The sequence below is a fragment of the Pristiophorus japonicus genome, chromosome 14, assembly GCF_044704955.1.
Source record: "Pristiophorus japonicus isolate sPriJap1 chromosome 14, sPriJap1.hap1, whole genome shotgun sequence".
Classification (NCBI taxonomy): Eukaryota; Metazoa; Chordata; class Chondrichthyes; family Pristiophoridae; genus Pristiophorus; species Pristiophorus japonicus.
This window is the reverse complement of record NC_091990.1, coordinates 55,785,420-55,800,230: the sequence shown is the minus strand read 5'-3', so window position 1 is coordinate 55,800,230 and position 14,811 is coordinate 55,785,420. Positions and strand designations below refer to the sequence as shown.

Genomic DNA, 14,811 nt, shown 5'->3' with positions numbered 1-14,811 from the left:
ACGGCAATATGTAAATGCAGCCTCATTGGTTTACTTGAGAAATTAAAATAATATATAAACGCCATCAGTACCAGAACTGTACTTTCCCTGTGTCCTCTGCTTTCTCCCAACCCCACCCCAAAATAATGATTATAGTATCTAATGGATGAAGCTTGTAAACAGGCAATACAGTTACAAGAGTGATGTCATGCTGGCTCTGCCCATTGATTAAATAATAGGCGGTCCCTCGAACCAGGATGACTTGCTTCCACATGAATTCACTCATGTTTCAATAAAGGACCTGATATTCCAGTCCTGAACTCCAATTGAAGGGATGGAAGATGCTTGTGCATGGATTTTTTAACATGTGGTGACCATTGCACATCAGCCACCACATGGGCTTGATGGAGCTAGGCCTTTATCCAGTGGCAAGAGTTAACCAGGATGACTGGAGACTTGCTCTGCTCCGCGGACCCAGTGTGCGCACACACCGCAGTGTGGGCAGGCCCGTGCTGCCCCTGGGCCCCGTACCCTCATTCGCCGCTCCTCCGCACTAAACATTCGCCGAACCTCTGCCACGATCACCCACCGAATCTTAGCAACGATCCCTCAATGCTCCTCTGCTTTAAATATAAATTTGATGAAATATAATCTCAGGCAGGTGCCTGATAGCTATTCAAAAAACCATTTTTTTTTTTTTTTTAAGTGCTGTACTTGGTAGAAAAATATTCAGGCCATGTTACTGGAAGCCAGTACCTCCTAATTATGATGTTGGGTGGGCATGGTTCAGGTTTTATTGATGCTGAACTTGAAATTTTGTTCCAGTTGGGTTGCGCAAGTGTAGCTCATAATAACCAAGTATGGAATCGAAAGGCTGTTTACCCATTAAGTCTGCTTCCAGCAGCCTGTGCTGTTTACACTCATGGATGCTTGTTAGTTTATTTAATCTCCCGCATGGAGTGAAAAACCACAGGGAAACTCTTCATGCAGAGAAATTTAAACTCATGCATGCAGTTGAACAAAAGCACCTTGCTTTCAATGTAACATTATATACCCCTGGCCAGTTTCATTGCAAAGGAAAGATTTCCCTAACTCCACCAAGACTGGTGGCATAATATTCAGTGACGTGTTTGATCATAACTCCTGCTTCTCTATAATCTCTAATCTCTGATCCTTTCATTTTCCTTGTAAAGGAGTTAATTAGCACACTATTAATTATCTTGCATGGGAGTTTATTTCCAGACAGTGAAAAATTTCTAGTCTCATTTCCTGCATACCAATTTTTTTTTTAGTCTAATGCTTGAGGGAATAGCTTTTTAAACTCTCCAGGATCCCACAGCATCTGTAAGAGGAGTCTGGGAGAGGGGACGGGCCGCAAGATCATCAGATAAAATCACAATACAGTACAGGAGGCGGCCAATTTATTCACTTGAGTCTCTGTTGGTAAAGATTGAACCCCTTTCTCCCGGCACTGGCCTGTGCCGGATAAGGGATTTTGCTGGACGAGGAAAGGTCCAGGTACTGAGCAAGGGGATATCTGGGCTGGGAGTGCTAGCAAAGGTGGGGGGGCGGTGGATTGCGGGGTCAGGCCAGTGATTGTGGGAGTCGGCAGCGAGGAAGGACTTTAATTTGTTCATGTCGGAGCAGCCGGGAATGGTGCTGGACGAGGGGTGGTGCTCCCGGATAAGGTTCAACCTGTACTACCTCTAATCGTACTTGCCTGCCCGTTCCCTTGTCCGTTTGCAAATCTCTCTCAAATCTCTCTCCACCTTCTCTGTTCCAAATGTCTGTGTTTTCTCAAGCATGCTTCCATTGCTGAATGCTAACAAAAGCATTTTCTGCAATGGTGGCAGTGTTTTCTTTGAATAACTGAATGCACTGTAGGTCAGAAATTGGAACAGGGGGTGTTGATATTTGCAGGGGAGCCCTGGGGAAGTGTTCATAATTTCAGGGGATCCCCACACTGAAAAGTTTGAAAAGCACTGCTTTAGCGACACGGATAAACTCATCATCCAGAAGGCATTGTGTTGTAGTAGTGCAAGCAGGTGCATCCTATGAACCGTGCTCAAGATGATTCTGAAAGAGTCCAAAATTTTAGTTATTCCCAGAATCTTTTCACTGAGTCACTGCATGTTGTTACTTGCCAGTCGTCCATAGCTCCAACTCTTGTTCCCTTGTTGCGACAGGCAGGGAACAAAAGATCCTGGAAAACCCCCCAGCTCTTCCTCCTCTGGGCCTCAAAAGGCGCATTTTCCTGGCCGATTTCTGTATACAAAATACTAACAAGGCAAAGAAAACAATGGTCGCATGTTTTTTAGGTGTCTCTGCCTGAAGGATCCATATTGGGAGTGAAACTTCCTTCATGGTTCAGCAGTTAAAGATGAGTTTTCTTACATACAAAACACAAAATGCTGGGAACACACCAGATCAGTTGCCATTGGGGGAGAATCTTTTATCTTCTCTCTCTCACCACCATTGCCCTTGGTAAACCTGCATACATTACCATTGAAGGAATGAGGTTGTTTCGAATCATTGCTAAAACAGATCATCTGCCCATTTATCTTGTTTGTGGAATCTTACTGTGTGCGAATTGGCTTCTGCATTTCTCTGCATTGCAGCGGTGATCACAGCCAACAAAGTACTTCTGAAATGTAAAGTGCTTTGGGATGTCCTGAGGCTGTGAAAGGCGCTATATGAATGCAAGTTCTTTATTTCATTTTTTTTCTCCCACGTGCGAGCTCTTTTTCCGCTCACATTTTATTTTGACGAATAAAGACGACATTAGATGTCTCCAAACCGCTCGCTGTATTTAACCCATACATAAGGCTTAAAAAAATGCTACTTGAAGTCCTTCTTTGATTATATTTACAGTCGCCTGTCTTAAGTCCCCAATAATAAACAATGTAGAAAGTTTACTGTTGGAGCTATCACCGAGTTCTGCTCCTGTCACAGACTAGAAAGTGCTATTGCACTACCAGAGTAGAGAATAAATTTGATGTTGACCCTGTGAATGCAGCCATTATTAGTAGTTAGATAGCAAAATTAATTATTTAATAAAACTGATGTATGTGGAAAGATAGAAAAAGAGCAACCATAGATTGCAAGGCTTGCTGGGACATTATATTTGGTCAACCTAAGAATTAGAGCTTACTTCAGCAACTATACCAAACAAGCTGTCAGCAGTTGAAACCACGGGTTGCATTACCTCACGGCAGCTAAGGTCATCTGTCTTCTCTGTCTAATTATAATCACAATAAGGATGTGTAAACCAAAAAAACCAGACAGTGTGTACAGGGAGTAAGTAGAGGTTAGCCCAAAATAAGGAAAGGGTAGCTAAGACAAGTAGCCATTGGATAACACTGATGAGGTAATTAAATTAACTGCTAGACTCTGCACTATTACAAAAAAAAAGAGGAACCATCACATATGATAGGAGTTGTTTACCTAGTATAAATATTCCACATTTCTGTAGATTGTCGGAGTTGGTGCCCTAAGCATTTGACTAGGGCACTCTCCCCTTGTATACAAGTAAAAATAAACTAACAATCTGACGGTCTGCTTGTGTTAAGAGTCTTACCTTGAATCGGTGCCTTCGACATGTATTATTTGTGACTAAGTTCAAGTTTGTTCATCTAATAACTGCATTTTATATTTCAGCATCAGGGGTCTAAAGTAGAAAAAGTATTTTTTACCACAGCAATACCAGTTACTGGCAACACAGGTAAATTAGTTTTTTCTATTTTCTCCAAAGTACCATGTTTTTAAAATTTTAGTGCAACATTGGAGTGGATTAATTTGCAATAAGTGGAACACATCAAGCTTTTGTCTTCATGGACCGCGCGGGTGAATGTTATGATACCTTGGGCATCTGATTTACGGCTTATCCACCAGATTTAAAGCATCCTTTCCAAACCTTCAGAGCTATCTTATTTATTTATTCCTGCGACATGGTTGATGTTGGCAAGGCAATTTTTATTGCCCTGAAGATGTGGTGAGGGGCCACTGGCTTTCCTTGTGACAGTGCTCTCGCAGTGGTACTGTAGCCTACTGGTTATAGTAGTGCATTAGCATTCCATGGGTCATGGGTTCATGGCAAGTTGCAAAACCAGGTCATTTGTGGGCTCAGAAAAATAACTGCAAAACCCCAACAGGCTCATTAATATCCTTCAGGGACGGGAGCTGCCAAACTTACCCAGTGTCCAGTCCAACACTCTGGGTGAGTTAATGCCAAAAGTTGAATATAAACTGTCTCCATATTTAATCTCAAATAAAGTAAATGGTTTGCTCTATTCCATTTGTGCTGATTCCAAGCAGTTGGAGATGGCAAGAGGTCACATCTCGATTCACCACTGTAGCCTAACAAAGTGCAAATACAGTCAAGCTCTTGTAGGGAAATGGAGATTTCAGTGGCTAGACAAGGAATGACCGATGACTATGAAAATGCACTGACTTAAATTGATGTAGCAGCCAAAATTGAACTAAAAAGTAAATGCGTGGCATGTTTATATGTGGAATGTTTATATGTGAAACAGTTAACCAGTGGGGAGGCTGCTAGTATTCCCTGTTCTACCCATCAGATCAACAAGTATATTCAGCGAATTGACAGCAGCACCGAAACAGTTGTACAGATATGTTTAGGTGTGATGAACAATCACTTGTTGTCTCTACCAATTTCTGTGACTTCCGTGGTTGCTGAGTCCACACAATAATTGGTAAAGATGTATAGGTTACTTCACATGGCAGCCATACATTTACTACCTATGGATACTTGCATAAGGGTGCCCAGGAAACAGGGTTGGAGCATGTCGAATTACCTTTCACTAACCCTGCATGCTTTCTCACAGCCAGGACAGCTGTTCAAGTCTTGTTTCTGCGGCCTGCAAATAAAGTTAACATCTATGTTCCATTATTCTGAGTGTATCTTTCGCTGCAAACCCAGCACATCTTTATATTCTGATTCAAATGTTGTCTAAAAATGAGGCAACATTGCAACAAACTGTCCTTCTCAAAGCTCCCAAGCTCCAAACCCTCATCATAGGCAGTCCCTCGGAATCAAGGAAGACTTGCTTCCACTCTTAGTGAGTTCTTTGGTGACTGAATAGTCCAATACGAGAGCCACAGACACTCTCAGGTGGGACAGATAGTTGTTGAGGGAAGGGGTGGGTGGGATTAGTTTGCGTGCACTTGATTTCTGCTTGCTCTGGCAAACCAGTGAGTAACACAAGCGCAATATTGGTACTGGAACTGCCTCGGCTTTGTGGGCCAAATGGTATCTTTATAAATAAATGCGTGTCATGTTCTATTTCTCATTCTTGCAGGAAACCCAGTGCAGCAGATAGGATTGAGTGTTCCCATCATAATCATCAAGCAAGAGGAGTCTTGTCAGTGCCAGTGTGCCTGCCGTGACTTGGGCAAAGAGAAAGCCTCCAGCAGCAAGGAAACTCCATCACAGGAAGCCGGTACTTCCCAGATTCCCTCTGACCAGGAGCAAACTCTGCTGCAGTCTCAGACTTGCCCCCCCAGCTCCGAGGGAAGCAGTCAGACTACACAGCCACCCTTGCAGACAGACCCCCAAACGGACTTGAACAATATGAATATGACTGCGTTTCTTTCCCTCGAGAGTCCCGGGACCTCTTCAACTCTGTCTGGTATCGAGGCAAATGACATTCAGGCGCTGCTGCAGAAGGTGGAAGAGGAAATAGACTTGAACAGCAGCTTCTCCAAGTAATGGCGCTGAGTCATGGCCGTTTTTCTGCATTCTTTTTCAAAGAAATTCCTTGCTTTTACTTATGCAGGATTTTTTAAAAACGGGACCCTTTTACACAGAAGTGCCGTTTGCACTGAGCATTTTGCTGTGAAATGGGTCCAGAAATGCTTTGTGTAAACTGAAAGGGAGGAGGAAGCTTCTACTCCAGGTTCAGTTCAGAGTCGGAACTTGCAACAGACTTGGGCGGTTTGATTGGACCTGGATTGTATCTGGAGTGTCAGCAGGCGAAAGGGAGAGGGGGCGTGGGGCCAGGAAATGTTCCACAGAAAACAAACGGCAATCATCAGTGCTGTGGCGCAAGGGCAGCGTGCCGTGTGTTCAATGCCTTGTGTACGCATGAAGAGTGAGCTGTATTGAAGGTTCTCCCGAATTGGCTGCACTGTAAGTGGGCAGATCACAGGCCTGAGGCCAATTGGGTTTGGATCATTTCACTAGTTCCAAGTCTAGGAGCTGCTGTTTCGTGACGTACAGAAAATGCTGGATGCTGGTGGACGTTCTGATGGACCAATAAAATGAGAAAATTATGGTGAAGCATCTGATTTCTGCCACCAGAGGCTTTTTATAGCCTTTACACAGCTCACTTAGAGCCCCTAGTGACCAAACATGCAAACTGCAGCACTATAGCACTGAGTGAATCAATAAATCTTGGATCTGAATATTTTTACATGGTCAGGTGGGAGTAAGCTTGCAATTTATTTTCAACCCATATCTGAAGTGGGATGAATCCAATTAATATAAATGCAAGTAAAAATTCAGGTCACTTTATGTTGTGCTTTTCCTAGATTATGATTGGTGAGAATCTCGGCATTGAATGGATCATATTACCTGGCCTATTTTCCAAAGTTAAGTAAGACTTGCTGGATTTCAGTAAGTTGGTGTAATGCAATGTGCTACAATGCTATCTGTAGGAGCTGGATTTGGATCCTGTCCAGGGCAGTGAAATGAGCTGCTAATAGTGTTCAGACGGTTTCCATCTAATTCCTGAAGGACATGAGATGACAGAATGAATCTTTTCATAATTGAGCACTGTTTTGTCCTGCATTGGCAAATCTCTATCAGAAGCCTTTGGAATTGTTGATGTTGGAAGCTGGCAGTGTCACATTAGTACAGTAAGAAAAGCTGTTCTGAGCTTGAGTTTAGGCACATGTTTTGGGCAGTCTTACTAGAGATCCGGGCTGTATTTAACACGGTGACATTGCAGGATAAGGGATCTTTTTCTCTCCATACATCTATTGTTGTCATTCTTCTAAGCATGCAATCTCTTAATTTAAAAAGATACCAAAATGAGCTCTTTGTAGTGGGAAAACCATTCCACTGGGAAGAAAAGTCTAAAGCACATTGTGTTCCAAAATTAGAACCGATCCAAGTCACTCTCAAAATGCTATAGGATGTCCCAATGTGTTCAAAATGTTTCCAGCACTTAACAATTGAGAATTTGTCAACTGAATGATTTAATATATTGGGTGATTAGTATTCTTTGCACATTTACTGCTGTGGCACAGTTCTCCCATAAATGCAATGCGGCTGGGAAATGCATGCATGTTAAATAACCAACTGCTTCCAATTAACACTAGTCAACTGTGTAAAGTTGCTAGTCATGCAGATTCCACTTGTAACTGCACGTGAATGTACAATGGAGCCCTTTAGATTACGAATGTGAGAGCTGCATATATAGGACTATAATGAGAAATATTCCAAGGCTATGTCTGAGAGTCCTGATCTTGTCGGCCACTTGCAGGAGCTTACTAAAGCCCACAGATTTAGATTTTAAATAGTTGCGTTAAAATGTGTATTTTATTTATTAACACTGGGCATATTTATCATGACCTGTTTTCGGACCATTCCGCTTCTGTATTCCACTGCAAGACTTTGTCAAGTTGCATTCAGAGGTTCGAAACTTCTGGACAAAACTGAAAATAATGCAAGTTGAAATCAATAATTGTAATATACACTTTTTTTCAAACCCAGGGATGATTCAGCCCAAATCAATGAGACTGAAAGACTCCTCTCTCTGCAAGCTGTAAGGGTCCTAGCTGAAATAAGTTTAGGCATTTTAAACCCAGTTTTAAGTGGCACGAGTCACAATGCGCTAGTCCTGAATGTAATACAAATGACCTTCATTCAGAGAGGCATAATTGCTAACGTCGGAAACGCAAAGACCATGGCGCAATTAGAGTGCTTTTCTGATATCTGCCTTAAGGCACTTTGGGGCAGAAGGTGTTTTAACTCTGCACCTGCCCGTGCTACACAGCACCTGAGAATAGTTGGTGTTGACACTTGATGCAAAACTTAATGAACGCAAATGGTGACCATAAAGTTGTGATCTGAGAAGCGACAAAAAAACCTGTGGAGAGGGGAAAGATAGATCAAGTAATGCAGCCTCCTGTCAATTAGCGGTAAAAGGAAAGCTGTGAATGTTGGAAATCTGACCTAGAAAATTAGGTATGTCAGCGTTTTTAAGAGAAAGATAAATTAGCTCTTTTGGATCTGACCATTCATCAAACCCAGAGCCCAGCATTTTCTTTGCTTTTTAAATAAGCCATCTTAGATCTGATCAGTAACAGGGATGTCCTAATATTTAAGTGTATTGATATCCTAAAATATATAAAGAGAACCTATTAGTGTGCTATCTATGTATAAATGTTGCAGCTTAAATTGCTAATTACTAACTCTGACTATTTTGGATGGTGTCTTAAGTGTTTGGCCTATAACTTTTATCTTGCAGAGAGAGGAGAAGCCATTGCACAATCCTTTTTCTCATCTGAAAAGTCACTTTTGTCTAAATAATCTAACCGTAAGCTTCTAATCCTTTACTTTATTTCAAAACTTCAGTTTCATATTTCCATTATGGCACTTGACAACTACTAATCATGATGGGCCAACAGAAGTATTTGTGTGGTTATTAATAAATAAAACAGGGTGGGGGGGGGAGAAAGTTGAAAATATTCAAATGGGTTCAGGTTAGAAAAGTTTAAACAATAATACTATATCCCAAAACACACTCATTGATGCATCTGTATCTAACTTTGTGCTAGATTCTAAATTGGCATTGGAGGACCAGTTCTATAATATGAGTATTGGTATTAGATGCATTCTCACCAGCACTAATGCTTTCACTTCATGAGTGAGCTTTGTCTGGACTCTGATTTATGGTTTCTCTAGACGGGATCAAGCACTCAATTGTAGCGTTAATGTTTATTTGGTTTCAAGATACAGGTGGTATTACTGAGCTGGTGTTTGGAACCTCTGAATCTTTTCTTTACAGTTGTCTAAAGAAATTACAGCCTACTTCCGGTCTCTCCAAGCTATTTTGTGCTGCAAAACATTGAATAATCCAGTCATTTGAATTAAGCAAACTGCAAGAGCAAAGTGGGAATTCAGAATTAAGCGGAGTGGACTGTAATTTGGAGAAGAGATTTTAAACCAATTGCCTAAAGTTATTCCTTTCTTCGTAAGTTTATGTGCAATAGCAGCAGTTTTCTTTTCAGTGTTACTGCCCTGGAAGGTGCAATTAAAATTGCAATTAAATTAATGTTTGTATTAAGAGTTTATTCTGGTGTCATTTTATAATTCAAATGATCAAAATATATATTTTTTAAATATCTGTTGAGTGTAATTAACATTGGGAAAATGTAAAGTTTTATTTCTTAAAGCCATACTAATAGATTTACTTTCCTATTCAACTAGCAGTAGAGGTAAATTGTCAGCACAAGTTTGCTGTAATTTATCAAACTTCAGATTCAATCTAGGCATTTGGGATAAAATACTTTTTTTGAATTGCAATCTGGCTGCAGTTTAGTTAAAACGTCGAACATAATGGGACCCAACAGCAACAAGGTGATAACTGACCCGGTGGAAGTTTTTATTTATTACCTAATGATTTGGAAACCAGAACTTGACCTGTAATCAACAACAAACTTGATGAGAGGTATGGCTATATACTGGATCTCTCTCTATCCTGAGAAATGTTGCCTGTTGTGGTACATGATAAATAATTTCCTACGTTTTTACAGCCTTTGCCACGTGCCATCTTTATTATTTTCACCACTGTTTCAAATTCTTTTGGTTCCTATATTATCCAGTGGCCTGTTGCTCTGTAAAGTCAATGTACCCTAATGCAAAAGGATGTTTTTTTTTTAAGAAGCTAACCGGCAGTTTTAAGTAAACACACATCCTTTGAATACATCCGAGCTGAATAGTCTGGGTGAATTACTAAGGTGCATGGAATTCCTTTTAGGTCTAGGGCTTGTACGGTATACATGAGAAGCACAGCCACCTGTGAATGAACTAGATCTAACTAACTCAGGGCTCCTTGCACATTTATTATGTTAAATGTAAATTCTGTGACCTATAATCACCTGCAAATAATTCTCAAAACATAATCTATTTATCCTGCAGAATTAACATAAACTTGCATCCGCATCACTGAGGGTGACTGCTGATATGAAACTGGGCCCAAATGGTAAAATACCACAGTGATTCAAGACTTAATCTAATCATGGAATTCAGATGATTGTAACAAACCACTTGTGTTTTTGGCTCCTCTGAACCCCCTCGATTACAGTACTGTCTTGTAATCTATATCGGTTATTACCTGATCATAAAATGAGAGAACAACTAGTTAGACACTGCTAATGGATATTATAGATGACTTATGTCATTTGTCACATCTCCCAGAGTTGGGAAATGGCTGATTATTTTTTCCTTGCCTTGAAATCATGTCATAATCAGCGGAACGGCAAGTATTGGATAGAATGGTGGGAATAAAGACCATTAGTAAGACATTTAGCCACATCACACAAATGTATCTTCCTACTTAATGATTTTTCAGTATTGCCTGACAGACCTGGTTATCTTGATTCCTCCAAGTGACAAACTCAATTAGACTTTGTAGGCCCTCCCATAACCTGCTGGTGCTAAATGTGTTTGGGACTATTTGATCACCTTTTTTATAAAGCATGCTTTTTATCGTGGCTCCTGTCTACTAATATTATAAAACTTGTCATCAGCTTGGATATTAAAAATGTTAAAAAATTTAAGTCCAAACCCAAAATGGATGAGCCAAGGTTTGGATTTCTGACCTTGAGTTTCAGGAAGTGCTTGCTGAAGGCCTTTACCTTTCTGCATCATTTAATAGGATGACAATGAAACCTCAAACTCCATTCCAATTTTCAAACCTTTGCAGAAATATTGTATACTAGTAGTTACCATTATCTTTTTTTTAAATCAATACTATTACTCATACACTGTTTGTTTCATAAGATGCATGTTACTTAACATAAAGTGTCTTTTATAACACGGCCTTTGAAATCACATTTGGAGTGTGCATTGAATATCACTATGTTGGTGAAGTTGTGAAAGATGTAAATTTATTAAAGCCAAGATGTGTTTTGCTCGGTTTGCGACACCTACCATTGATAGGTTTAGGTGATCACAGACTGGTCAGTGCATGGTGAAATGCCAATCAGAGCAAGGAATCGTAAGACCCTTGCTCGGATTAAGTTTTAAAAAGAAAATATTATTTGAGCTTGCTTTTAAAGTTTATTTTGTTAACATTAAAATAATTTCTATGATATGAATGATAATGTTAAATGAGAACCTTTTTCTCCACCCAATTCCCCCCTCACTCACCACACATACTCCCTTTATCTCTGCCATTGCACAAAGGAAATCCTTGTTTAATTTCACTTTCCAGGCACATGGGGGACTGCCTTGTCTCTGATTAGTGTGTTAATGACTACCCCGTCTCATGATCAAAATTAAACACTTAATTGCTCAGCATGTGAACTCTCTTCTAATGGTCTAAAGTAATTCATTACAGCCTGTGAAGAATTTTTTAAATGTAAAATTAAATGGATTTAAATTTATTTGGGGGTGGATTTTAATTTATTTGTAAAAGCGAGTTTGAAAATTATTTGGGATGTTTCCTGATCCAGGGTTCAGTGTAGAGCCCTTTCTTTGAGTTTCACCCCTTGGACTGCACATTTTTACAAAATAGCTGTCTTCTGATTTGATTAGTTTAAGGTTTAGAATTGTACAGTTTAAACCAATAATTTAACTATCTGATTATTTAAAATCTAATAGTTTATCAACTGAGAGTAGAAACAATTACATAAAATATACAACGGCAAAACAAGCCATTTGGCCCAACAAGTCTGTGCTGGTGTTTATACTCCGAGTCTTCTCCCATTTTATCTTTTATCTCGGCCTTCTAGCCTATCTTTCTATTCCTTTTCCTCATGTACTCGTCTAGTTTCCTTTTGAAAGCATTAAGCTATTCACCTCAATCACTTCCTGTGGTAGCAAGTTCCACATTCTCACCACTGAGTAAAGAAATTTCTCATTTCCCTATTGGATTTATTAATAACTCTTGTATTTATGGCCCCTAATTTTGGATTCTCCCACTCCGAAGCATTTGAAAGTATTTTTCTGAATCTTAAGTTTAAAATGCTTTTCTTTCTGCTTGGATGACATACTAAAATGAATAACGCTGCCTTGCTTTTCTCCTTATTAGCTCTGCCTTTATAAACCTTCCTGCCATTAATCCAGATGGGTTAACAACAAGTTCAGAAGATAATTCTTTGTGGATACTTCTGTAACTGCACATTATTCCACAAGCCTATGAAAAGCACCTGCCCTTATACCCCTTCTCTCCTCTTCTCCCCCCCTCCCCCCCTTTCAATCTCGTGTGTTACTGCTTTGTTGAAATCAAGGTCCAGGTATTATGCTCATCACCTGATGTAATGCTGCATATGGCCAATGTATTCAGTGTAATATGCTAAATATACAAATATTCCAAATATATGTAAATGCACTAATGCTTGATGAGGAAGGAGTTAGTGCCACAATGCAATGTTGAAGTTCTAGTCACCCAAGCTTCTTTCATGTTTGCCACGTCCTTATGGACTTATGAATTCTGTTCTAGATTCATCCACTTGCTAAATGTGTGCATTTTCTAGGATACCAAAAAATGGGTAATCCCAAACATTGCCACCTTGTCACGGAGCAGAGGGTTACAATTTCTAAATTGCTACCAAAAACTGGCTTTTTAAAAAAAATAATCCTCATTTACACCAAATTAAAACTCCATAAGCAGTTAGTGGGGTACTAATGGTCTCTTGCCAGTTGTACTATTGGGTTCAACTGCAGTATGTTGGAGAAGATGCATGTCCATTTGAACCCTGTACTTACTAAGTTAATAAAGGAGACTTGTGCTTGCAGTTCCATTTTTATTGCTTGATTAGCAGTTTCCAGATACGCATATTTTATCTGTACAACGATGTATGGATGCAATGCCCCATAGGGGACGGAGGGCGTTTTTATAATGGACTTGAATTTCCCAAATCCATATATTGACTTAAAGTATAGGTCTTGATCATGGGTTAGGTGCCACCTATAGCACATCCCATTCCTTAATCTTTTTCTATAACTTTCTTTTTCTTTTTCTAACTTAAGGCCTTATGATTCCACAGGTCAGTGGTCCTTCAGTATCTCTGCTAAGTGGCCATTTGTGTATTAGTCTACATAGTGAGGCAATTCTCTGCGTTGAGCTCTGCCAGTGCTGTTATGAATGGCTCTGTTCGAGAGTAACTTCTGCCAACTTTCCTCTTCCCCATCATTCCACTGACAAAATACCTAACTTCCATCAAATCCCTTCACAGTGATACAGCTAAGATTGGCTTCTCTCTAATTTGCAGATCAAACTATGCCCCATATAGGACAATGGTATTCCAGTGTTGGACTAAGGCCATTTAATCCTGCAGCTGTGACGATGTGTAAAATAAGTTTCAAGAGGCTGGACAGCGGCAAATGTTTGAACTTTTTTTTTAGTTTTTATCGTATGTTGTCATCTAATCCAAGAGTTTGTGATTTACCCAGTTAACGATTTTAAAAGTGTGTTTTATTCTTGCAGAATTTGAATTAATTGCAAGGCGCTTCCTGTGTTTTAAATGGGCTTGTTTTTTGGTCGATCTTTTGCCCCGTGAATCAGGTGTGTAGAAGTACAATTGATAGAACCTGCATGGATCGGTTTGAATTTCTGGTGTGTGTGTGTGTGTGTCGGCTCTTTGTTTCAATTTCCAAATGAACGTAGGGCAGTGGTCAATGCCGTCACTGGTTTAGAATGAATCTACTTCAAATGTCTTGACTTGAAAGATGACGCTTGCCTGAAGTAGATTGCCTTTTAAAATGATTGGAATATGCAAGATTAGAATAATCAAATTCAGATTACATAGGAATATGCAGGGCTTGTATAAACGTAACGTACTGTACACAAATAATGATGAGCCTTGAATTCAGATCACCGGGAAATGCAGCTATTTTTTTTAAAGAAAGCGAGGCAAAGGAGTGAAAGTTTTGTATATAAAATAGTAAAATTGGTAAAGTAAATTTTATTTATAATATATTTACTGTACTTTGGCAAAACCTTTGTATAATTTTGACACTTTTGCAATCTCAAATTAATAGGTCAGAATAGTTGATCAGGCATGCTTACGGTTAAGGATTGATCAAATTTTACTTTTTAGAATCTTGCATCGTGGCCAATTTATTCAACATTAATTTAACATGAAACAAGAATAAGAAGGAACACTGCCCTGGAATTGACTGAATAATTTATAGTTGAACTGTTGAATACCTGTACTGTCACAATCTAACTGCAATCGTTCATATAGTAAAGATTTGAAAACCTAACTAGTTGACATGTTTAAGAATCTTTAATATTTCATTGTAATATATACATCACAAATCTAAGAAACCATGAGCTTGACCTATTATTTGCCAGTTCAGAAATAAGTGCATTACCATTGCTGTTTAATGAGTTCTTTCTTGCATCCAACAGTTTTTTCCCTGCTTGCTTAAAACAGCAAGAGAATAAAGACTAACTGGTATCTAACTGTATATGCCATGGAGGGAAAATATATATTCCTTACGGTTGATTAAAATGGATTTGCAACAATAGGATCTTATTGGAAGCAGTATACCGTTTTAAGCCACTGTCTCTCATTAGTTTACATAGCTTTTAAAACTGTTACTCAAATTTAGTTTCCCATTATATCCTCTATCAC

General features: G+C 39.4%; 1 protein-coding gene across 1 annotated transcript in view; it reads left to right on the top strand.

Annotated features, from left to right (window-relative positions):
• mtf1 (metal-regulatory transcription factor 1) overlaps window positions 1–11,661 on the top strand; it is a 96,418-nt gene extending 84,757 nt beyond the window's left edge. The window contains exons 11-12 of the mRNA XM_070899222.1: window positions 3,637–3,700; window positions 5,298–11,661. Coding sequence (XP_070755323.1) covers window positions 3,637–3,700; window positions 5,298–5,707 — 474 coding nt within the window. The 3' untranslated portion in view covers window positions 5,708–11,661. The remainder of the gene's footprint in view (window positions 1–3,636; window positions 3,701–5,297) is intronic.
• The last annotated feature ends 3,150 nt before the right edge of the window (window positions 11,662–14,811 follow it).